The 25,920-nt window shown below is 38.1% G+C and overlaps 2 protein-coding genes across 3 annotated transcripts in view; one reads left to right on the forward strand and one right to left on the reverse strand.

The window, feature by feature from the left end:
- Nucleotides 1–3,676, reverse strand: part of pigk (phosphatidylinositol glycan anchor biosynthesis, class K) — a 49,409-nt gene extending 45,733 nt beyond the window's left edge. Inside the window, exons 1-4 of the mRNA XM_082174066.1 lie at nucleotides 3,537–3,676; nucleotides 1,515–1,568; nucleotides 585–676; nucleotides 148–283 (exon numbers count right to left, since the gene is read on the reverse strand). Coding sequence (XP_082030192.1) covers nucleotides 148–283; nucleotides 585–676; nucleotides 1,515–1,568; nucleotides 3,537–3,620 — 366 coding nt within the window. The 5' untranslated portion in view covers nucleotides 3,621–3,676. The remainder of the gene's footprint in view (nucleotides 1–147; nucleotides 284–584; nucleotides 677–1,514; nucleotides 1,569–3,536) is intronic.
- Nucleotides 3,677–5,432: 1,756 nt separating this feature from the next.
- ak5 (adenylate kinase 5) overlaps nucleotides 5,433–25,920 on the forward strand; it is a 97,596-nt gene continuing 77,108 nt past the window's right edge. The window contains exons 1-5 of one of the 2 annotated variants that reach the window (XM_082174012.1): nucleotides 5,433–5,844; nucleotides 7,213–7,399; nucleotides 7,786–7,953; nucleotides 12,210–12,382; nucleotides 15,725–15,838. In XM_082174012.1, the coding sequence (XP_082030138.1) occupies nucleotides 5,785–5,844; nucleotides 7,213–7,399; nucleotides 7,786–7,953; nucleotides 12,210–12,382; nucleotides 15,725–15,838 (702 nt within the window). In that variant the 5' untranslated portion in view covers nucleotides 5,433–5,784. The remainder of the gene's footprint in view (nucleotides 5,845–7,212; nucleotides 7,400–7,785; nucleotides 7,954–12,209; nucleotides 12,383–15,724; nucleotides 15,839–25,920) is intronic. The other variant, XM_082174013.1, reaches the window with a different exon arrangement.

A 25,920-nucleotide genomic window follows, 5' to 3' on the forward strand; every position in this document is an offset into this window, starting at 1 on the left:
TGTGTTTCTCAGAAAAGTGCAATGGTTGATTCTACTTTGACTTTGTTTAGAACTATTTTCATTAAACATTTTTATGTGCTGAAACAACTAGCAGAATTTTTGAAAACGAGCTTTCAAAATCCAATATTAAAGCAAGAGCAGCTTCACCTCATATCCGCGGTAATCCACCTCCACATCGTCTCCATACACATTGAGCTCCATGTTCTTATGGCTGAACACAGTGGCTGGTTTGGGGTTTCTATAGTTACAGGCCATATCATCGGCTAGCATCAGCACAATGTGACTGGGAAAGCAGAGCAAACACATCTAATCAGAGCGGACAGGAAGACTTTTACAGCGGCTAGAGACACAAATATCACTGCCTCAATGTGACAAAAGGGCGAACATGCAGCTATCTCTGGACAATACAAATTAAGCAATGGAAAACAGTAGGTAAAGGTCAATTTAAATAATGTGTCACTATAATGAGGATGCCAGGAGAGAAAAATAGTTGGATTGGTCCAACTAGGCCAGTTTACGTTTTTTTAATTGTGTCCAGATAAGACGCTTTACAGCCTAATTGAAGTAAATGACCTGAAGTTTACCTGTCTGGAATGCCCAGTCTCTTTACGCTCCTGTATACTGACAGCGTGTTCGCCACATGCCGATAATTAAACCAGAATCTAGATGTGCAGACCTAGACATATAAGCATGATTAGAAGACGAAGCAACAATTACGAAAGCATGTTGTGAAGTTGTAACTCTAAATAAATACAATGTCAAATAATCTGTTATACCTGTAAATTGCCCTTTTTTTTGTCTTTCCTATTATGTGCTCTTATTTATTCATACCCTTTATTACATTAATGCTAACTGGCAGTAAATTCCTGTGTTAACTATGACCAAGATTTCACAAAACCTATAAGAGCAGCCTAAAACAATGGTTAAACAGCATTAACCAATAATGTAATATACCAGTTTTCATAAATATACTGTATATAACTTCAATGTATGTTTATTTCAGTTTTAGTAATCTTAGTACTTTAAACTTCAATTTAAACTTATTTAAATTAGTTAAATGTATATTTAATTTATTTTCAGCTTTATTTTAATTACATTAAAACAAATTTGATTAGTTTAAGTTAACAATAATTAACTAAATAATTTATGACTAATAATTTTAATCCCCCCTTTTTTTCTTAGAAGAGCTACGGTTCCCACTGTCTTGAAAAACCTGGATATATGAGGAGTCTGATTTAAAAAAAAAAAAAAATTTATGTAAATTAATACAATTATGTAATTCGATGGGCATGTTTATGCATTTTATGAATAACCTACTTTACTAGCCAAGTTCTAAAATATTTTATCAGGCAGAAATTTTTATATAAAAAAAAGTATTTTTAAAAGTGTTTAACTTTCCGTATAACGTTACAGTAAATCACGAACAATGGAAAAGTCATGAGGCCTTTGAATACTGTTGTATTTATGAATTTATTCATTAAGAATCATTCAAAATTCTCAAAAGTCAAACTTACGAGGACTGCCCAGTTGTTGGTGTGGCCACTGCTGAAAAACTGTCCAGCTTTTGTCTAAACAACAATCAGAAAATACAATTATTACACAATTAATGGTGTACAGATGAGCAAGACTCTAAGACATTAAGTACATTTGAAATATTTGATTTCAATTCACTTTCATTTGTATTTGTTTGTAAATGTGTGTACTGTGTCTCCTTAATGCAGACTATTAGCTTGCATTATTAATTTAATCAATCTGTGAAATGTGAAAATTCTCTCTTTCAGGCAAATACAAGGAGAAAAGAAAAGCAAATTAAGGCCATTAGTAGAGACTTTGTCCTTTTTAGCCAATGTATGAAAGCTTATGAAAGGCACTGATATTATGGAAGTAATATGGTCGCAAAATGCTAAAAGCAAAAATTGCTTCGACTTTGAATGCTGGCTGTATCAGAAGGTCATGTGATGTAAAACATCATATACAGGTTTTTAACTGGAGAAACTTTAAAACTAGTTCAAACTAAAACTAGCATAATAGTCAACACTTTATATATTAATAAAAAAAAAACAAGTGACATAGATTTTAAAGACAGCACAATCCTTGTCAAAAGAAGTAGCCTATACTTTAGCATACTTTGTTTTCTTTTTTAAGAGTGCTTATTATGGAAATAATATACTTTAAAACAACATACTTAAGTGCAAACTGAGTGTAATGTTTTCAGACAATTAAATGCATGTTATTTACAATTAAACACAACTGTATTATAGATTAAATTTATAATAAATGCAATTAATTTGAGTGCTTTTTTTTTTACCCACTTGGCTTAATCTTAATATATAATTTCATTATTAGTTCTATTGTCTTTGAAATATGGTTAAAGTGTATTATCGAATCAAATAACACTCTACATTTAAAGTTATAATCTAGTACTTTACATGTTCATTATTATTTGAGTAAACACATCAAAATAAAAAGCATAAAAAAAACATTAAAGCGTGATGATTTAAAATCTACTGTCTGTGTGTGAAGTAAACATTTTTCTTGAAATGTTACACTTTTTTAAAAGTTGTAGTTAAGAGTGTTAAGAAACAGTCGTGAAAGTGTCATCTAAGTGGTCTTCTAGTTCATTGATATTATATTATCTGCAAGAACAGTTTTTAACAATATGCTTTAAAGATTTGAAGTACAATACACATGCATATTCGATACAGAATAATAAAGAAGCGCAATTATTTTTCACCAGAGAAGCCCATTTATTAAGCATGTCACAAAAAGATTTGTTAGGTTTAAAATAAGCCCACTGAATCTACAGTAAAATTTTATATATTTATGTATATTGTTTGACATTTAGATTGTGAATATATTTTATATTGTGGCCATTTTTTTTGTGAAATTTATGAACTTGTTGTGAATATGAACACGTCAAATGCAATGTAAGAAAGGACTGAAAGATTAATTTTGAAGATGACAAGATATCTTGTCTTGCAGAGAGAATTACAACACTGTCAACTCAATATATTGGAATGAATTATGTTTGACAACCATTTCGGAACAACATACATGATATTTTACATTTGCTAATTCAAAATGCTTTACAAAAGTGTGCCTGAGATGACAAATAAATACAGACAAGTCTGTGCGTTGTTTTCATCTTAACAGAAAACTGTGATATACAATAATGACATAAATAGTCGACGGATTAAACAAATCAAAATGCCCACAGAGATGTGCTGTTTACAACAAACTGGTCATCATAATGTAACTCACAGGCTGTGTTTCAAAACCTAGAGAGCTAACTGTTACCTACCTAGACAGTAATGTGTGTGTGTGTGTGTGTGTGTGTGTGTGTGTGTGTGTGTGTGTGTGTGTGTGTGTGTGTGTGTAATAAATCGGCAATAAGACAGCCATAACATAATAAAATAAATGTTAAAAGAGAAACCTTAATGCTGAGCTGAGAACATTAACTTAACTGCTGAAAGCTTCACTGCCAGTTCAATGCATCAAAGAGACGCTTTACAACAGCTATTAATAAAGACACTTACCTCAACATGGTTACTGTATACATATGGTATGAAAACAAGCAATTGAATACATGCACATATTGCCATTAAATTGTAATAATCCATTTTAGTTCGTCACCGGTTTAGTGACAGGCTAGATTTGTAACGGCAACCAGGAAGCGCTTCACTTCCGGTTTGATTAAAAGTCCCATTTTCCCGAAATAAAAGTCATTCCTCTGCTCATATATTTAGAAGCAGACGCATATGAATATATGATTATGCATTACGTTTTATTAATGACGATAGAAATAATAAATATTCTGAATATTAATGCATATATAGTATTCAGTGATAAACCATTACTTTTGATAAAAGCAGATAATGGTGCATGCTAATTGGTCAACACAGCATTATCACAAAAATGATATAGTAACAGCTCTTACTTAACCTAGGTTTGGCTTGTTCACCATGTCACTGTGCAGTTATCGTAAAAATAGCAAATATCTATTTGCAAAATATTATTTTGCATAGCAAATATCTGTGGTTGGCTATATCATAGTTATTTGGACCCTATAGGCCTAAGAGACCCACACATAGGACTTTTGTCCATGCTTTTGTCCCATGTCCCATACATTTAAGCAACATCCCTGGTCTTGTTTAATGTAAATAGCATACATATTATCAACTGTATATAGTGTGCAAGCATCAAGCAAAAATGGGGCATTGAAAAATGTTTATCATACTCATTTTTCATAAAAAAAAAAAAATGTTTTCACAATTTACCCACAATTAGCTAACTGCCTTTTAAGAGCATTGCAACAAGGATTATACAGCAGATTAAACATGTCATCTCATCTCATCTCACATGATGGATGCTTGAGAATTCCACCTTTCACAATTTACACGATACTATATTTATAGGACCTGTTTATCATAATAAACACTGACCTAGAAATGAACACTGACGATGGATTAAGTGAGATTGTAGGACAGATGGAGGCTAAAAATGTCAAAATCCATCATGGAACATTTGGTGCCTGTGTGACACTAACTGTGAAAATTATGTCAGTCAGAGTGTTACTAGGTTACATACTAATATAATGTAGTCCCACTGATGAAACATATATATATATATATATATATATATATATATATATATATATATGAAGAGTTCAGATGCAAAAGCCTCTAAATGCCATCTGAAATTTTCTCATAGAATGATCATTTTTATCAAGCTTGTATATTTAAGTTCAGTAATTTCACTTAAATGACAATTAATAGGTAATCTTCATTGCCATTTAAGTGAAATTATTGAATTTAAATATACGAGCTTGATAAAAATGATCATTCTATGAGAAAATTTCAGATGGCATTTAGAGGCTTTTGCATCTGAACTCTTCATATATATATATATATATATTAAAGCCAAATTAAAGCAGGTCTGATGTAACTAACGCACAAAATATTGCTGTAATGGGAAAATAATACCATCGATCAGGAAATTATATCATATAAATAAGAACATCCCCCTCATGACGATGGTGATGAATACACACACACACACACACACACACACACACACACACACACACACACACACACACACACACACACACACACACACACACACACACACACACACGACACACATACATAACGTTTTTAAATTAAACAATTAAATTTATATTTTATTGAAATAGATAATTATGACATATTGTGGATTGGATGAATGTTAAAATATTGTACACAACATATATTATGTAAAATATTAATGATTAAACTATTAATTATTAATTAATGCAACATATTAAATATATATAGGCATTTGCTTGAAAACGTTTTGTAAACATTGTGTGCCCACACAATTCAAGATGTATTCAAACTACATTTATGGTTTAAATAATGTAAAAAGGCCTACCAAAACTTTTTAAGTGTGTGTTTTATTTTTTTCTCTGGCTAACATGCTCCAGTTTCTGCTGTGAGACGCGCGTCAGTCGCCAGGACGCGCGCATCAGCTGGCCGAACACGAGTCTCTCTCTCCAGCGGCGCGCAGGTGTATCGCGTTGTGTCGGCGGATTCAAACACTGAAGTGAGACACTGAGAGAAGAGGTTAGATCAAGCATGTAACATGCACAAAGATTTACTGAGAGCGAAGCTGTCTTTGTCCACCTAGTTTAGTCGGCACTTGGAGAATGCTTTAAGATCGCAACGACATCACGGATTCGTGAACCTGCAACATTCTACATTCTACACTCAACTCAACAGCATCGATAGTTCTCCCGAAACAGACATGAACACCAACGACGCGAAGGAATACCTCTCCAGCAGAGAGATACCTCAGCTGTTTGAGGTGAGCATTTGTGTTTCAACTTTTGTTGAGGTGAAACCTAAAGATGTTTCCACATCATAGCCGTTACAAATTAAAATAATAACACGAAGAAGTTACTAGCATCGGGATGTCTCACTGCAAAAGCGTATGCCTATATTGTTGATTTATTATTAAAAGGGTCATTATAAAGTTGATGATGTATAATTAAAAGGTATATATGGTTGATTTAAAGGTATGTGAAGGCTTTGCATGCTGTAAATAATGTAAGCCGACTGAGTTGCTGAGTGTTGTATTAGATTAGGTTATATATGCTATATATCAATTAGAGAGGGTTATTTACGCCCTTTACTGTGTTTGCGTTTTTACGCACAAAGCTGCCGATCGTGTCGTTGTTTATTATGGTAGGCGTGCTGTCAAAAGCGCACGCATTATCAAAGTCAAGTCTTACAGAAAATAACAGGCTTATTTTGTAACTGTTAATAATTTTACAGTGACCAATTATTATTTTACTATTGTTATGAAAACAGTAGGATAATTCTGTGTCAATACGATTAGTGCTTATTTATGTGCTCTTGCTTAGAGAGTTTGTTTACAATATTCTGGCCATATGATGCGAATGATGATGATGATTTGCATAAGGGTATATTTATAGCATATATCAAATGCATAGGAAGATGTATATTTAAGGAGCTGTCACTCTTTACAATTTCTTTTTCAACATTTTAATAACTTTTTTTTGCATTCTCTAGTTAATCAATTTTTTATTAGTTTGTTTAAATGTTCCGTAGTTGCTAATGGGGGTCATAAAACTGTCATGGATTATAGTTATAAAAGAATAAACAATATGTTGTTAAAGTCATTTGAAAAGGTGGAACACTGCAACTGGCTGTACTCATTACATACATGTACGTATGTATGTATGTATGTATGTACGTACGTACATACGTACGTACACACACACACACACACACACACATATATATATAAACATGTATTTTTGTTTCTTAATATTTATTTTTTATTATAATATCAAAATATAATATATAAACATATATATATATTTATATATATATATATATATATATATATATAGTGTGTGTGTGTGTGTCTGTATACACGTTCGTATGTACATACATGCATACATACACACACATATATATATATATATATATATATATATATATGCGTGTGTGTGTGAATCTTTATATGTTTTTTCAATATATATATATATATTTTTAATATTATAATATCAAATAGTCTGCAGTATCCCTTAGTATGTATATGGAAAACTGGATTAGAACATAATAAAAAAACGCATGCTACCGGTATTTACAATGGTAATTATGGATAAACACAGTATGACTCCCTGATCTGTCACTGATTTCCCAGAGTCTGCTGACGGGTCTGATGTACTACCGACCAGATGACCCTCTGGACTATCTTGAGACCTGCCTTAAGAAGGTGAAGGAGATCGGTGGGACTGACAAAGTTCGGTGGGACACGTTCGTCGGGCAGGAGAAGAAGTCGTTACCGCCTCTCAATGGTGGGCAGTCACGCCGATCTTTTTTCCGGAACGGTGAGTAGGAGGTGTTGTCATCAGCCGACGCAACTCTAAATTGTAGGCGATGCTGAAATTCATGCAAACTAGAACTGGCCACAAACTGCAGTGCTGTTGGGTCTTGCACAGCAGGCTTGTTATTCATAATTTGGATGCTGTTAGAGCATGGCAAACATCGGTAGGGGTTTTCCTGTCTTTGTGCTGGACAACATTGTTCTACCCACCTCGGGGCAATGAAAAAAGGCAAATGAATGCAAAGTACCTCTACAGTAAAAAATGTCCTCTAAATAAAACCTATTCTTCCGATGATAGACTATCAGTGGGCTTTCCTCTGAATCTTTTGCATTGCATTGCTGAGGACTTCAGAAGCTCTCATTACTAACTATTTGCATTCTTCCACGCAGTTCTCCCGGACAGCCCCAACTTCCCCTATCGGAGGTACGAGCGCCTCCCACCCATCAACCAGTTTTCCATAGAGAGTGACTCAGACTTGTCTGAGACAGCGGAGCTCATAGAGGAATATGAAGTGTTTGACCCATCTAGACCCAGACCCAAAGTCATCCTTATTATAGGTAAGACCAAAGACTGGCTATACTTCATCACTGATAAACAAGCCAATGGAGAGAAACAGGCATGGTGTCTGTGTATGTGCACTTGAAATTCCTGTCGGGATTTCTATGAAAACACACTAAAATGTTGGGTTTCTTTGAAATAAAATAAAATAAAATTTCAACAAGGTTTCATTAATTCGATCAAATGTGACAGTAAGGACATGTTACAAAAAGATTTCTATTTCAAATCAATGCTTTTATTTTTGTAAATCGAAATGTAATGAGTTTATTCTCAAGATTGTATTTTGACTTTTTTCTCAAAATGTAATAAAGTTAGATGAAGATACATTTAAATAAATTTAGAAAACTCTAAATGAAAATCCATTTTTCATACTGTACATTATGTTGTGATGCCTAAATGGTTAAAATGTTTTTTTATTCATTTGAACAAAATAATATTTGAATATTGCCTATAAAATAATTATCAGCTTATTTGTATTGGTGTCACTGTTAGGTCCACGAAGAAGATTAGGGAGAAGGTTAGCATGCAAATAAAATAACTTAAAAAAATAAAGTAGGGATGCACGATATATCGGCCACCATATCGGTATCAGCCGATATATGATCCTTTTTAATGTTATCGGCCCGAATAGAACATTTGGCCGATATATTAAAGCCGATAATTAATTAATTATTTCCTTCCACTTAGACACTTCAGACGCGCACTGTGATAGTTTTGAATTGCTTAAAAATGATTGGAATCACTTCTAAAAAGTAAAATACAGTTAAAAGCAACATGTGCAGCGCAAATTTGTCATATAGACGACATAAAATTATAATGCGAACATCATAAGTGTGTGCTTGGGACATGGATTTTAATGGTGAGACTTTTGTTTTTGTAATCAGACTCTCAAAAATTATATAAAAATTTGGATTTAAATTTATCTGCCAATTTATCGGTTATCGGCTTTCAAATATATAGGATTATCGGTTAACGGTATCGGACAAAATGTTCATATCGGTGCATCCCTAAAAAAACAAAAGGCAGTATTCCAAACAGAGTAGCAACGTAACACTGTGCTCAAAACACAAACACCAGACAATGAACAGAAAGAACTGAAGGGCTTAAATACACAAGATAACAAACTGAATGCAAACAGGTGTAATTTATCTATTTAATCATATAATGAATAACCACTGAAACTAACCAGTGGCGGGAAAACGAGAACAAACGAAAAATAAATGGAGAACTAAGGCTGGCAGAACAGGAACAGAACAGAGTGAAAATGAATCCAAAACTGTTTCAATTGGTCAGAAGTTTAATAGCACATCCCTAGTTTATTTACACAGGGAACCACTGGACTAAAATGTACTAACCCAAAATGTGTTTGTTAGATTTAAATCCAAGTAGGCTTTATTTGAGAACAGCAGTTTGCTGACTGATTTAATGCTGACGTAGTGAATGATGGGATCATGAAATCAGAGACCCTCCCCTTGTCAAAATCCAATTATGTGAGGTCAGTGGGGATGCATCTGGGATGGATACCTGCTGTAAACAAGGCCGCTGAGTGGTACGGATGCTAACAGATATCTGATAGTCGGACATTTCCCTCCTGCCTTATCAGACTTCCCTGAACAGCATATGCATGTCTCTAAGTTAACTGAGGTCATTTGTGAGAGAAAACGTTATCTGTGCCTGAGCGTAACCCACAAGCAAATGAATGCGCATATTCCATCAGTCGAGTGACCACCCACCTCCAGCATTATCTAACTGAGATATTAGCTATAGGAATCGTTTCCTGCCACTGATCGGCTTTCTATTTCATTTATTAATATTATCTGGGTATGCATTTCTGTGGCTGAAACTGAGCCTGATAACTGATATCAGTTGTTGGGCATTCAGTCCATAATCCACATTGGTGTTGGTAAAAGTTTAATATGGGATGTTTATTAATATGTTTTATTATCTCACACTTAATTCTAGTCCTATAATTTGCTGATTTCATTGTGTTCTGCACTCCACCTGTCTGGATTGGAACTTCCAGATGTGTGATTTAAAAAAAGAAATCCAAACAGTTCAGTTGCACACTCCGCCCCGCAGCCGATTTTTAAGATTGCATTCGTCATGTCAATCACAGTGCTGATTTTCTACACAATAGGCTCATTTGAGATCCTGTGCCACCTGAAATTTAGGCGAGAGTAGGTGGCTGCTGTGAAGGGAGGAGTGAAAGAAGTGCAGGCAAGACTGAAAGTTCTCTCTTCTTGTAGTGGATCAGACACCTCCGAGATCAAAGGCGGGATACACACTCATGCGCTGTGTTGCTAATAACCTGGATGCAATTTAAAGTCCCCCTGTGGTGAAAATCAAGTTTTTAATGTTGTTTAAATGTGTATGTGGTGTTTTTTAATAAGCTTTAAGACAAACCATGTGCAAATTCATTAGCTGACACCATTGCTCAAAACATACACAAGTATTTTCTCTTTAAAACTGCAGTGAACCAAAGACAGTCTCAAAAACGCGGTGTTGCTGACGTCACAAACTAACTTGTAACCAATCAGTCGTGTGATCATCAACGAGTGGATCTCTGAGCTGGTGTGAGTGAGTGGAGGCGGGGCTAATTTGCATATTCATAGAACTGCGTATACTAAATGAGGCAAGGTTACATTCAAGCTATTTTTTTAAGTCAAGAAAAAAAATTCGAGGAAATGTTTTTTAAATATGTCATTTTGGTGATCAAAGATGAGTTTTAACTAAGCGATACAATTACTGACTACAGGGTGACTAAGTTCTGTTGCTTTTATATGAAAATAAATGTGATGAACATGACACCCAAAGTTCTTATTTAATTCCATTCAAAATATGTTTATCAATCATTTTTACTTTAATACAGACATGTTTTTATCTATTTTTTTATTAAAATGACATTGCACTGTCTAAGAGTTTCGGAATATTCACACATTTATACATATAAAAACATGATATCAGAGTTTTAAAATCAAACATTTTAAAAGAGAACAATACATTACGGTTGTTTAAACCAATAAGCATTCAGCTGTGTCGTTAGCAGGTCGTTTCCCATCGTGCATTTGATCAGCGCAGTCGGTGGATCTAACAGTGACCGGTTCTGCGCAGATTTTTCTCATCTCAAACAATCAATGTCTTACTAGACATATTAGGAACTTCCAGTCAGGTTTGATGAGGCAAGCTTAACTCTGTAGGACAGTACTTGATCCTGGTGGGCTACTGTCCTACAGAGTTTAGCTTGCCTCAACACACCTGACTGGAAGTTCCTAATATGTCTAGTAAGACATTGATTAGCGTTCAGGTGTATTTAATTGGGGTTGGAGCTAAAGGTGCGTTGACGCCATGTCATAATTACAGCAATTACGTGATTTCAACTTGTAAAAAGTGTTCACGTCCTTGTAGAGCTCTTAATTACAGCTTGTAAGATGGGAATTGTTTGAGAGCTCCTACTTTTCCTAAATTTAGGCGTTGATAGTGGTGTCACGGAAATTCATAATTTCCAGTACGAGGATGTGAACAGCTCCAAATATAACGTCATGCGTTGTCATTTTGATACTACGGTAATTACGACAGTGGCGCTCCAAGAGCAGGATTGGAAACCCTGATTGGAACATTCACATTGCAGGATCCCAGAGAATGTTTCCTAACCGGGTCAAATTTTCCTGTGCTGCACGTGCTGAATTAAAGTGATAACGCATTGTTCGTGGTCAAACCGAACATGGATTGACATGACAGTGTACTGCAACCATCGACACATGACTTTCTGCCCTGGGTAAAGCAAGGAAGTTTTCCACCTATGAGCCCATCCTGCTTCCATAATGCATACATACCCGCATACAAACTGCATACTCACTGTAAAGGGAATATGAGTGAAATAGGTGGTGCATATATTTTTCAGCGATTCTTTTTGCAGGTTAGATTGTTACGCCAAAAGGTGGTGATAAGTGACTGTCTTTATGAATGAGTCACTGAATCATTCATTCAACAGATTTGTTAAAAAGCAATAATTCATTCAGGATTAAAACAATTAACTGTTTGTATGAGTGTCGTTGAATAATTCACTCAACCGATTTGTTCAAAACACAAATATTTAAGTTATTTAACTTCTTTAATGAAATGTTTTTTAAAAGCAATATGAAATTGTGTTGTTTGTCTGAATATTACTTTACCAGATATGAAAGTATCTTTCAAATACCTACATTGCATATATGCGAGTGAGTCAGTACAGGTTCAGATGTCTCTTCCCAAACAGGTGGCCCAGGCAGCGGTAAAGGTACACAGTGTCTGAAGATTGCCGAGCGCTATGGCTTTGAATATGTCTCAGTGGGCGAGCTTCTCAGAAAGAAGATGATCCATAATGCCACCAGCAACAGAAAATGGAGTCTGATTGCCAGGATCATCACCAATGGGGAACTGGCACCACAGGTATGTACTGTACATAAAGACTGTTTGTAAAGGTAAAAAACTCATACCGGTAATTTAATATGTTTTGAGAGGGTACACAGACTACTTCTTTCAAATTGCATCAATTCTTTTCTCACTCAGACACACCACTGTATGTTGTTGTACATGTTGTGTGTGCTTAGACAAAATTCCTATAACCACATACACAATATTGTAATTATCCATAATATTTAGTTAAAATGTCCAATGTAAAGTTGCATAATCATTTTTAAAATATACATTTAAAATATACATTTTTAATAATAATAAAAAAAATCATAATAGTGCTGAATGGAAATTCCCATTGAAATTACCTATTAACAAATAGTTAGGTGATATGATTCATTACTTTTTAACATTTTAGGTGAAAATACATATCTGTATAAGGGAAAATGTATATTGTAGGACCTGTTTTCCCAATTTTAATCATATTTTTTGCTTTAATTCATTTGATTGACAGCTCCAGTAAAGGATTTTTTGATCGCTTTCTATATATAATTTATTCACAGTTTAAATAACAGATTATTTCCATCCTACTAAGAGAAACAATGTGAAGTTGACCATTTAGTCACTGGTTTGATTTACTGACACATATACAAAGAACATCTGACTAGCCTACATTAATCATTACATATCAGAAATCACTGGGCACAGATCAGGCATTAGAATGAACAAAGTAACTTAGGCCTCGTTTACACTGATACCTGGACAGTAGAATCAAAATTAAGAGTGGTTTGGATATAACATCACACCCAGAATGTTTAAAGTGGCTTGTAGACTTTTTAACACGACTCCAAAATAGCTATTTTCGGACTCTTTATGAATAAAGTGAATGTTTTTAAAGAGCTTACTGCATTTTGTCATTCTGTTTATATTACCAGACCTGACAATAGCAGCACTTCCTAAATTCCCTCCCTATAGCAATGTACCCACACACCCTTTCCTGCATGTTAAGTTCCATTTGAGAACTGAGCACAGAAGTGTGTGGCGCTGGAAATGAGGGCACCATATTTTAGCGAGGAGGCTTTTGAAAGAGAAACAGAAGACCTCCTACTGGGTGTTGATTCCCCGAGGAACTCCAGAAATGCTTTGTACGTTTTTAGAGGGGGCAGTCTATCTGCAAAGATTATTGACTTGGGGATAAAATGACCAACCCATGTCATTTAATCCTTAGCTGCATTAAATGCACCTTTGTACTGAGACACAGGTTGAGTCGAGCTTCTTGACACAGCCAGAGAAATAAAGCCACTTTCCACTAATGCCATCCTGGATTAGGGAAGCAAAGGAGACTTTTCCCAGACTGTAAACGGGAACGTCTCAAATCAGATTTACTGTTAGGTTTGTATCATGATAAAGCTTTCTTTTAAATATCCAAACTTCTTTACTAGTGCAAACATTTATTGCAACTAAGCAATGAAAACAATTTGTTCTAAACATCTTTTTGTCAGCAACTTGGCCAGTCTAGTCTCAGTAAAGCAATACGCAGGAATCATGTTGATGATGCTTTCTGAGGTTGCACTATGAATAATTATTTATCCATCATTTTGACAGACTGTGACATGCTATTTTTATTCCTCAGTAAAATATTATAATGCATGTGGTATTGATATCAGACCCTTTCGTCTTACCAAGCGTCGTGTCGTGCGTTCTTGGCTTTTTTCTTTTTATTCTGCTCTCACGGTGTGAAAAAGAAATTCACCGTTGCAAATCTTCTCTCACATCTCTTCGGGCAATTATTTACTTCCCTTTTCTTACTTTCTAACTTCTGTAAGCATCTCTTTCTGAGAAACGCAATGTATCAGATAGCATTCCTTCCTAGCCAGAAAATTGGTTTTAATAAATTGAATGTTCCTTTTAGGTTTGGAGAGCGTTCCCCTAACATTAAGGTTCATTTATGGTTAAATAAATAAAACAAAAAAATATTAATTAGACAATGTTCCGTGTCAGTTCTTAGTCTGTCAGAAAAAACTTTCCTGCAAGTTTATGGTTGCAAAAATGGAACCTAAAGAGAATGTTGAGAATGTTAGGAATTGTTTCCTGAATTATTATTTTTTTCATTCACTTTTACATTTTTTTTATATATATACAGTATATAAGGAAAAAACATTGTTAAGATGCAGCTGTGAGTAAATTGTGAAGATCTCTTTTTCATTTAACAGGCAGTAATTGAAATCTTAGAGGTCCAGCAGCAAAAAAAGGAGAGTTTAAGTTGAATTAAGTCCAAGGTGAAAACTTTAGATGATTATTCTTCACTAAAACTATACTTTTAAAAACATATTTAGATTAATCGTTTTCCATGATTTTGGGGGATTTTGAGATATTATTGCACTATACTGTTGAATAAGACACCCATGCAGGGAACTTTCACTTCATTATAGGTACGCTTATGGATGAATTCGGCAATTCAGAGCAATTTTACTATGTGTAAATGGTGAATCAAAGCAGCAAATATACAGTTTGTTGACCTTTGATGCCACACAGACACATATCATGTAATCTAATGTCGATTGTTGATTCAGATGCACAGCAGACCGAACAGAACTTTCATGCATTTTATCATCAACTCTATCAAAACCACAAACAGATTTGCAAATTAGGATAACTGGCTGTATTTCTGGATGGATTTGATGTCATAATGATATCATGTGGTTGGCGGTCGTCTTGCATTCTAAAAATATCCTCTGCTTTGAACCGTTCCTGGATCGCTTCATATAGTGACAGAAAACTGTAAAAAAATAACATTTGGTCATGCAAATTACATTCCATACTGAGCAACAAAATGATGACTGATGTAAAACTTATTTTTAGAACAATCTGGTACTGACGCTAGATCTCAGTCGTAAATAATGGCATCATTCGATTTGCTACGCTTGAATATATTCTCCCTCCAGCGCTTAGGGACATTAAAATTATCTGAAAATGTCGCTGCACTCCTCCAATACACTAGAAATCACACAGAATGGGATATGTCACCAAGATGATGTGTATTATTTATTAATTTAACCCTTTCAGAAAGATGCTTATAGAAATTCAGGGAATGTTTTAAAATACTTTTGTGAATTATATAATGACTGCCTTTGAAGACCAACTCATCTAAAAAGTCATGCCACCATCTTTCATACAAACTGATTCACTGTGCTGTTTAAAATAGCCCAGAATTACAAAGCAGGTACTTGATCTATGAGGACAAAATTGCCACAGAAATGAGGTTTATTACTGCCAATTTAGTTTCAGTCTGTAAAAATTGCAATGTTGCTACAGCATTTTTCTTTGTGGTTTGAGTGTATAATTTTTTACCTGAGTACGTTTATTCATTCCCATTAGGAAACTACCATAACTGAGATCAAGCAGAAGATCATGAAGATCTCAGAGGCCAGCGGTATAGTTATAGATGGCTTCCCTCGAGATGTGGGACAAGCACTTTCTTTTGAGGACCAGGTGAGTGCATTTTACTTGTGGTGCTTGATAGAGCAAGACTATTACCTTGTGGATCCACTAACATTGAAGAAATGCATTTATAGAGTTATAATCTTGAGATCTGAATTTAACATTGTAGTCTGCTATATGCAATGACGTGAAATGTTTACGACAAACCTCACTGCCTTCACCATAGCGACTGGCTGAAACCTATGTTTTTGCCTCTCATTTGCATGAATTTTTATACATTTTTGACTTGTCACTCTGCTTCACTAGCGATCACATTCACCTGTGTAAGATATGCCACTCAGCTCTCATAGAGAATGTACTGAAAACACCCTCTCATTTCTACTCATTTTCTACATTGCTCCTGGAAGACCCACTGTCCTGCAAAGTTTATTTCCAACCTATTTTCAAGTGATCCTGATGAGCTTGATTAGCTGCTTCAGGTTTGTTTGATCAGGGTTGGAACTGAACTCTGCATGACTGTGGGCCCCTTGGACACAGATGCTGTGGGTCCCCAGAGTTGAAGCCATCTGACCAACACCTTTGCAATTCCATAGAAACCACCCAATGTATAACATCCTTCTCATGAGACCCTAGCAACAACAAGAACACCCTAGCAATACTCTTGCGACCACCCTGAACACGCTATCAACCACTTAAAACACCTTACTCATAACAATCTAGCAACCACCTAAAGTATAACATCCTTCTCATAATAACCTAGTAATGCCATAGCAACCACCCATAACACCCTAGCAACAACAAGAACACCATAGCAACACTCCACCTATTACACCTTACTCATAACAATCTAGCAACCACCTAAAGTATAACATCCTTCTCATAACACCCTAGTAAATGCCAGAGCAACCACACAACACACCCTAGCAACAACAAGAACACCTTAGCAACACTCCACCTATTACACCTTACTCATAACAATCTAGCAACCACCTAATGTATAACATCCTTCTCATAACACCCTATTAATGCCATAGCAACCACCCAAAATACCCTAGCAACAACAAGAACACCCTAGCAACACTCTACCAACCACCTATAACACCTTACTCATAACAATCTAGCAACCACCTAATGTATAACATCCTTCTCATAATACCCTAGTAATGCCATAGCAACCACCCATAACACCCTAGCAACAACAAGAACACCATAGCAATGCTCTAGCAACCACCCATAACACTCTACCGACCACCTATAACACCTTACTCATGACAATCTAGCAACCACTAATGAATAACATCCTTCTCATAACACCCTATTAATGCCATAGCAACCACACAACACACCCTAGCAACAACAAGAACACCCTGGCAACACTCTAGCGACCACCTATAACACATTACTCATAACAATCTAGCAACCACCTAATGTATAACATCCTTCTCATAACACCCTATTAATGTCATAGTAACCACCCATAACACCCTAGCAACAACAAGAACACCCTAGCAACACTCTACCAACCACCTATAACACCTTACTCATAACAATCTAGCAACCACCTAATGTATAACATCCTTCTCATAATAACCTAGTAATGCCATAGCAACCACACAACACACCCTAGCAACAACAAGAACACCCTGGCAACACTCTAGCGACCACCTATAACACATTACTCATAACAATCTAGCAACCACCTAATGTATAACATCCTTCTCATAACACCCTGTTAATGTCATACAAAAACACCCAAAACACCTTAGCAACAACAAGAACACCCTAACAATGCCTTAGCAATGCCTTATCTAGCAACATCCTAGCCACCACCCATAACACCTTAACAACCACCCTACCCAGAACACCCTAGCAAGGGCCTAGCAACCTTTCTAATGTGAGTTAGAAACATTCCTCTGAAAATATAGAAATGTAAACGTGGCTACATAGTGTACTGTAAGTATAAATAGGACACATCTCCTAGATGAGATGCACTTTTGTAGAAAATCACTGTAAGCCATCTAGTCCAGATTTATTAACTTCCAAAGCCAATTTTGTCATGACTAGAGCCTGCAGCATGAATAACTCTGAAGCATTAGTTAACAAGTTAGCTTTTCTCCAATCACGTTCAGGGGCTTGTCACTGCGCCCCTAATCTGCTGTGTGTTCAAAAATAAGGCATCACTGAGGACCCAGTGTAACATGTCAGAATCAGCAAACACCTAATGGACTAGATTCTCACAGTCGAGTGGGTAACTGCGCAAGTGGATAATACAGTTGCGTAGACAGGACTGTCGTTACTGTGTTTACCCTGCTGAAGTCTTCTTTAGCTTTAAAAAAGACTCAGTATGAAAAAAAAAATTGTGAAAGAGAAGTGCACTTTAGCATACTTTTAAAAAGAGAACTTGCAAGTGAAAAGTGCAAACTGAAAGTAATGTTTCGGATACTTTATTGCATGTTATTTTCAATTAAATAAACAATTTAAATTTATATGAATTAGTTGAAAAGTGTTTTTCTTTTTTTTTTTACCAACTTAAGTAGGATTTAAGTACTGTACATCTTTATATTTCATAATATTATCTTTGAAATATGTGTACTGCCAAATACTGACAAGCATAAATGATAAATTGAATTTATTTTTATTTTTTATATGCTTTAAAAAAGATTTTATAAGATTTTAAGTGCACTACTGGTGCACATTCAATACAATCAAATGCTCTTATTTTCACAAGGGGTTGCTTTAATGGGGAGTGATCACAGAAAGATCTCTGCCCCTGACAAAACATTGGGACAATTTTGTCAACCTGCGATAGGAGAATGAGTTGAGATCTAAAATTTCACACCCTGTTGATTCGCATCTGCGTGAGTGACTTGTAACACACGTCAGATCTCAAACGTATACTTGAAACTCTCTATTTCTTGTGTTTTTGACAGGAACCACTTGACAACATCAAGAGATGAGACTCGGGCAGTGACAGTCGTATATTAATGTCTATAAACCTGTCAAAAAGGAGCTAATGTCAGCTTTGCTAAAAGGAAATCACATGACAGTTCTCAATTGCATGTCTCAATGCACGTTCATCCCTAAATTACAGCCTATTCCCTCCCGTTTCATCATGGCTATTTAGCTTTCTCTCTCATTTTTTTTCTTCTTTTTTTTTTTTTTCTATTTCCTGTAAGTCAGTGGGCTTAAAACAAAAGATAGTATGTTAGCTATTACGGCTAAATAAAAACTCGGCTGCCCCTTACTAGTCACCGCACTTGCTGTCATTCTCAAATTAACCTTCAAGTTTTACATAAACACAAGATTGCTTGTCCGGATTTGACAATTGCAGAAGTCAGTCACCACCTGCAAATGTCACACAGTGCGTTTTCTAGGCTGCGAATGAAGCGATCACCGAGTTCAGTTTGTTGACATGAGCAGTAAAATTTAATGAGCACCAAGAATCAGATATGCTTTCGTCTCTCTTTACAGCCTTCCTTATTTCACATCAATGATCCTCATAGACCGAGATCTGTGAGGTATGCTCTTGTTGCTGCCGGAAAACAGATTTTTCCAGATGCTTATCTCAGAAATGAACTTTCTGTTCACAATGTCACATTATCTGTTGATTTCCTTTTGCAGGTACGGCATGTAATGGCATGCAGGTATTTTTGCCCAGTGGCGGGTAATTTTGCCTCATCTTGCCGATCGCACTTGCAGACAAAATGTCACACTGTCTCCTAACCAGGCTCGTTTCCATGTGAAAATGATGTGTGACTTCACAATCACCCGGCAATAAGTGGATATTTAATGTATAATATGCGATTATATGGCTTGCATGAGAAAACTTGCATGAGCAACCACATAAAGCAAAGACAATACCGGACACTGAAACAAAGGAAACTGAGGGCTTAAATACAAAGGGAGAAATCAAAGTAAAAAAGAACAGGTGCAGGAACGAATTAACTACAAGGGAGACTAATAATGATCAGGAACACAGGCAAAACGGGAACAGGAAAACATAATATGATCAGTTTTTGTTATTTTTTAAATTTATTTTTTTACTTGTTAAAACAAAGCTACAACAGAACTATTGTGCATCTATAAACAACACACTAGTGTTGTATTACTGAATTAATATGCGTTTTTGAATGAATTGGTTAAATTATGAATGGGTCAAAGTCATTGAATCATTAAGACATTCACTTGCTTTGTTCCTGAATAAATCAGCCATTGTGAATGAATCAGTTGAGTGAATAATTCAATGACCCATTCATAAAGACAGTGGCTGCATCCGAAATCACATCTCTCTTAGGTAGGAGTAGGTACTTATTTTGAATAAGCAAAAAAAGTATGTTCTATATAGTATGAATGTGTGTAGTATGAATTAAACTGGACGTACTGCATTCGCCATGTTGTCGAACTACCAGCTTCAGTTGTGTCGCATCACTGCCATTCATAAATCCTCTCCCGTGGCAGGCAAACAGGCGATTTTTGTTTCAATTTAAAATATAATATATATTAAAAAAAAGTCTCATATCATTATTAATTCAATTGTAATGCGTTCATGGCACATAAACTGTCTGATTAAATACAGGCAAAATGCCACTTAAGATTCAATATCTGTCACCACTGCAATGCAAAGACAGATTTTGTTAATAGTTATTTTATTTGATTGGTAAAAGTGTTTTATGATTGCAATTGTCAAAACTTGATTCAATCTGACAGAAAAGATGATGCCCTGGAAATCAGTTTAAGGGGGAAAGTATCACCTCTTTATTGAAAAGCTAATTTCCGTCACTAGGATTTTTACATGATACAAGCTCATAAATGGCACATTCCTGTATATTACCAAAGTAAATGTTAAGTGATGGCTGGCTTTACTGATCCTTTAATTAGTTTACTTTCTGTTTGCTGGCTGTCACGGTTTAATGGGGACCCAGATTCAGGCATAGATTCCCCTGTGAGCATCATTATTCTCTCTGTCTCTGCATTTTCCTGGAGGTGCCGGAAAAGTCAGTGAGAGAATTTATGAGTGAAAGCATGCCAAAAAAATCTTGAATTCTGTGTGACAGGCTGCACCTCGCAAGCCTTCCGGGGAACAGACAGCAGTAACCAGCACAACAGCCATCATTCAGCACAGTCTTTCAGCTTTTCTCAACAACATGTTTTATCCAATTGGCTACATGTACTTCATGTAATATTGCCTAAAATAGTTTGATTCATAACCACTTGAGTAAAATGTCAAAAATGTTATATGACAGATTAAACCAAATACATTACAGTAGGTTACACTTTGACATTGTCACATGGATGGCATAGATAGATAGACAGATAGACAGATAGACAGATAGATAGATAGATAGATAGATAGATAGATAGATAGATAGATAGATAGATAGATAGATAGATAGATAGATAGACACATACATAGATACATACATAGACACATACATAGATACATACATAGACACATACATAGACACATAAATACATAGATACATAGATAAATACATAGATACATAGACACATACATAAATACATAGATACATACATAGATACATAGACACATACATATATATATATTAGTGCTGGGCAAAGATTAATCGCGATTAATCGCATCCAAAATAAAAGTTTGTGTTTGCATAATATATGTGTGTGTACTGTGTATAATTATTTTGTATATATAAATACACACATATGCATGAATATATTTAAGATTTTTATTTATTTATATATAAATTATTTATATTTATATATAATATAAATTATGTATAAATGTATATACAGTATAGACATGCAAATATTTCTTAAATAAATACATGCATATGTGTGTATTTATATATACAAAATAATTATACACAGTACACACACATATATTATGCAAACACAAACTTTTATTTTGGATGCGATTAATCGCGATTAATCTTTGCCCAGCACTAATATATATATATATATATCAGTCACCACACAAATGTCATATTTTCATGTTAACTCATAAACTCACACTGAGAAAACGCCTCGGTTACGACTGTAAGAGGGAACGAGCGTTGCGTCGAATTGACGCTATGGGGAACGCTTTGCGTGATGACGTCTTGAAGCACATGTAAAATCAGTCCAATGGTGTGGCGGAACGTCAGAGGCGGGTGACGTCACGTACCAGGAAGCTATAAAAGCCAGCCCGAAACAGAAAACGAAAGCTTCGTAGAGTCTGAAGTCGTGCTGACAGGCATGAAGGAGATATGGCAAGGTGACGCAACGCTCGTTCCCTCTTCAGGGAACCGAGGTTACAGTCGTAACCGAGGCGTTCCCTTTCAAGGGAACTCGCGTTGCGTCGAATTGACGCTATGGGGAACGTCTATACCAACGCCACCATAGCTACAAATGTCTGTCCTGTGTGAAATCAATTGCGCAGCACTAGGAAGACAAAACCTGAGACCCTGGAGTAGAGTCTAAGTCCAGAGAGTAAAACCTGACGAAGGTGTGCGGTGAGGACCAGCCTGCCGCATCACAAACGTCCTGTAAAGACACTCCTGATATAAGGGCCTTAGAGGCCGCCATACTCCTAGTAGAGTGCGACCGGACAGCCAAAGGAGAAGGCTGCCCAGCCGCCTCATAAGCAAGTGAGATAGCCTCAACCACCCACTTGCTCATCCTTTGCTTAGACACTGGACCTCCTTTGTTAGGGGACCCAAAGCAAACAAACAATTGATCACTTTTACGCCACAGGGCAGCTCTGTGGACATATGCGTCTAACGCCCGAACAGGGCAAAGCAAATTATTCGCCTCCTGGTCCGCATTTTGAAAGGGAGGAGGACAGAAGGCCTGCAGAACAATAGGTCTAGCCACATTAGTGGGGACCTTGGGGATATAGCCCGGTCTAGGGTGAAGAAAAGCTTTGACCATACCCGGAGCAAACTCCAAGCATGACGGAGCAACCGACAATGCTTGGAGATCCCCTATTCTCTTTAGAGAAGAAATGGCTAGAAGGAACAGAGCTTTCAAAGTCAAGAATTTCTCAGGAACCTCCTCAATAGGCTCAAAGGGGGCCAGGGAAAGGCCTTGCAGCGCAATGGACAAATCCCAAGGTGGCACCCTAGAGCGAACTGCAGGCCTCAGCCTCCAAGTGCCACGAAGGAAACGAGATACCAGAGGGTCTTTCCCCACAGACATTCCACCCAAAGGAATGTGGTAAGCACCTATGGCCGCCACATAGACCTTTAAAGTGGATGGGGTCAGACCTGCAGTGAACCGGTCCTGCAGGAACTCCAGAACTGTACCAATTGGGCAGGTGACTGGATCCAACCGACGGTCACTACACCAAGAAGTGAATACTCTCCACTTCAGGGCATAAAGTTTCCTCGTGGAGGGAGCTCTGGACTGTAGAATGGTCTCAACAACCTCAGTTGAGAGACCTGACTCTATGAGCTGGGCCCCCTCAGAGGCCAAGCCCACAGGTTCCACAGTTTCGGTCGGGGGTGAAAAATCGAGCCCCCTGCTTGGGACAGAAGGTCCCTCCTGACGGGTAGCTCCAGAGGATGCCCGTCGAGGAGGGACACAAGATCGGGAAACCATACTCTGCCCGGCCAGCGCGGGGCTATAAGAAGCAGGCAAACCCGGTCCCTGCGAACTCTCTCCAGAACTCCCGGGAGCAGAGCAACTGGGGGAAAGGCGTACAGACGTAGCCTCGGCCACGTCTGTACCATAGCATCCAGTCCCAGAGGAGCTGGATGCGTGAGGGAGAACCAAAGTGGACAGTGAGACGTCTCTCGAGACGCAAACAGATCCACTTGTGCTTGGCCAAACTCCCTCCATATCAGCTCCACCACCTCGGGGTGGAGCCTCCATTCCCCGGGCCTCGGCCCCTGTCTCGACAGAGTGTCTGCTCCTATATTCTGGACCCCGGGGATGTAGGCTGCCCTTAGTGACAGCAACTTCCCCTGGGACCACAAGAGGATATGGCGTGCCAGATTGGATAATGGGCGCGAGCACAAACCCCCTTGGTGGTTGATATAGGCGACTACCGACGTGTTGTCCGTATGCACTAACACATGGTGTCCCCTGAGATCTGTGATAAAGCTCCTCAGAGCCCGGAAGACAGCTAACATCTCTAGGCGATTGATATGCCAGGAACGATGATGGTCTTCCCACAGACCTTGAGATGAGCGACCCTCTAGGATCGCTCCCCAACCCGTGAGGGAAGCATCCGTCGTTAGCAGTTTGCGACGACAAGGAGCTCCCAACACTGGGCCCTGGGACAGGAACCAAGGTTTCTTCCACATAACCAAGGCACGTAGGCATCGCCGCGTGACCTTGATTGTGCGAAATGGGTTGCCCCTCGGGGAAAACCCTCTGGTCCTGAGCCACCACTGCAGGGGCCTCATGTGCAGTAGTCCAAAAGGTATCACGTTGGAAGCTGCTGCCATGAGACCCAACAGTCCCTGGAACTGTTTGACAGTGAGTAGCTGGCCTAGCTTTACACTTTTCACAGCTGCAAGGATGGAATCTACACGTGGCGGTGACAGGCGCGCCTGCATCGACACTGAATCCCAAACCACGCCTAAAAAAGTGGTCCTCTGAAGTGGAGAAAGCACACTCTTCTTGGCGTTCAGCCGTAACCCCAGCTCTTTCATGTGGGCGAGAACAACATCTCGATGTTGAACCGCCATCTGATGCGACTGAGCTAAAATCAACCAATCGTCGATGTAGTTCATGATGCGAATACCCTGGAGGCGCAGAGGCGCCAGAGCTGCATCCACGCATTTGGTGAAAGTGCGGGGTGATAAAGCCAGGCCGAATGGAAGAACTCGATATTGGTATGCTTTGCCCCCGAAAGCAAACCTCAGGAACTTCCAATGACACGGACGGATGGAAATATGGAAATATGCGTCCTTGAGGTCTATCGTGACAAACCAGTCCTCGGACCTGATCTGTGGCACGATTTGTCTCAATGTTAACATTTTGAACTTGAGCTGCATGACTGACTCGTTCAGAACTCGAAGATCTAAAATGGGACGCAATCCCCTGTCCTTCTTTGGAACTATGAAGTACCGGCTGTAAAACCCGGTTTCCCTGTTGGAGGGGGGTACATATTCTATGGCCCCTTTCTCTAACAGAGTGTTTACTTCCTGTTCCATAACCAGAACCTGCTCGGGGCCCACCACTGTGGGCAGGACCCCCATAAACCGCGGTGGGCGTTTCTTGAATTGTATCTGATACCCTTTTTCCACGGTCTGCAGGACCCAACGAGAAACATTTGACAGTAGCTTCCACGCTGTCAAAGATTCTACTAGAGGTACCAGCCTCTCGAGACTGGTTTCTGGATTTTGTTGCTGTTGAGTAGTCGGTTCGTCGCCCTGTAACGGCGCACCGGCAGGGAACGACCGAACAGACTGCTCTAGCACCCTCCTCAGAGGGGGCGGGCATCCCGAGGCCACTACGTTTCCGGGTGGACCTTGAGATATGTGCTCGCCGGAGACCGCTGCGCCCTGTAACACCGGAGGCGGCAGGGTTGGCAGAACGGTCCCCTGAGGGCACCGAAGAGAGACGGGCACCGTGAAAAGAGGTGTTAACCGCTCTGCTTCGGGGGGGACTACCCTCATTTGTCCTGAGCCCTCGGACGTCAGGACTTTTTCCCAGCAGCCTTCTTGGCGGTAATAACGGTCCGCAGATCCGTTTTACCCCTCGAAGACTGCTGGGTTTGAGAGCCGAGATCCGTTTTACCCCTCGAAGACTGCTGGGTTTGAGAGCCGTGTCCCCGAGATTTTTGTGGGGGAGCACGGGAGGAAACGCTCTGTTTCTGAGTGGCACGGTGCTCAGCGCTCTTTTTAGAGGAGTGAGGCTGCTGGGAAGAAGAACGGCGGGGGAGAAGTTTCTGCAGTGCAGCTGCCTGTTTAGAAGCTTCTTGTGATTTAGCTACAGCACTGTTAACTGCATCACCAAATAGACCAACAGTGGAGACCGGAGCATCTAAGAGAACGTGTTTCTCTTTATCTTTTATATCGCTCAGATTGAGCCACAGATGCCTCTCAGTGGCCACCAGGGCTGCCATAGACTGCCCGATTGATTTAGCGGTCTCCTTGGTGGCCCTGAGAGACAGATCTGTGGCTCTGCGTAGTTCGGGACCAATTCCCCCGCCCTCCTCTAAATCCCCC

Source organism: Leuciscus leuciscus (genome assembly GCF_965113295.1).
Source record: "Leuciscus leuciscus genome assembly, chromosome: 6".
NCBI lineage: Eukaryota > Metazoa > Chordata > Actinopteri > Cypriniformes > Leuciscidae > Leuciscus > Leuciscus leuciscus.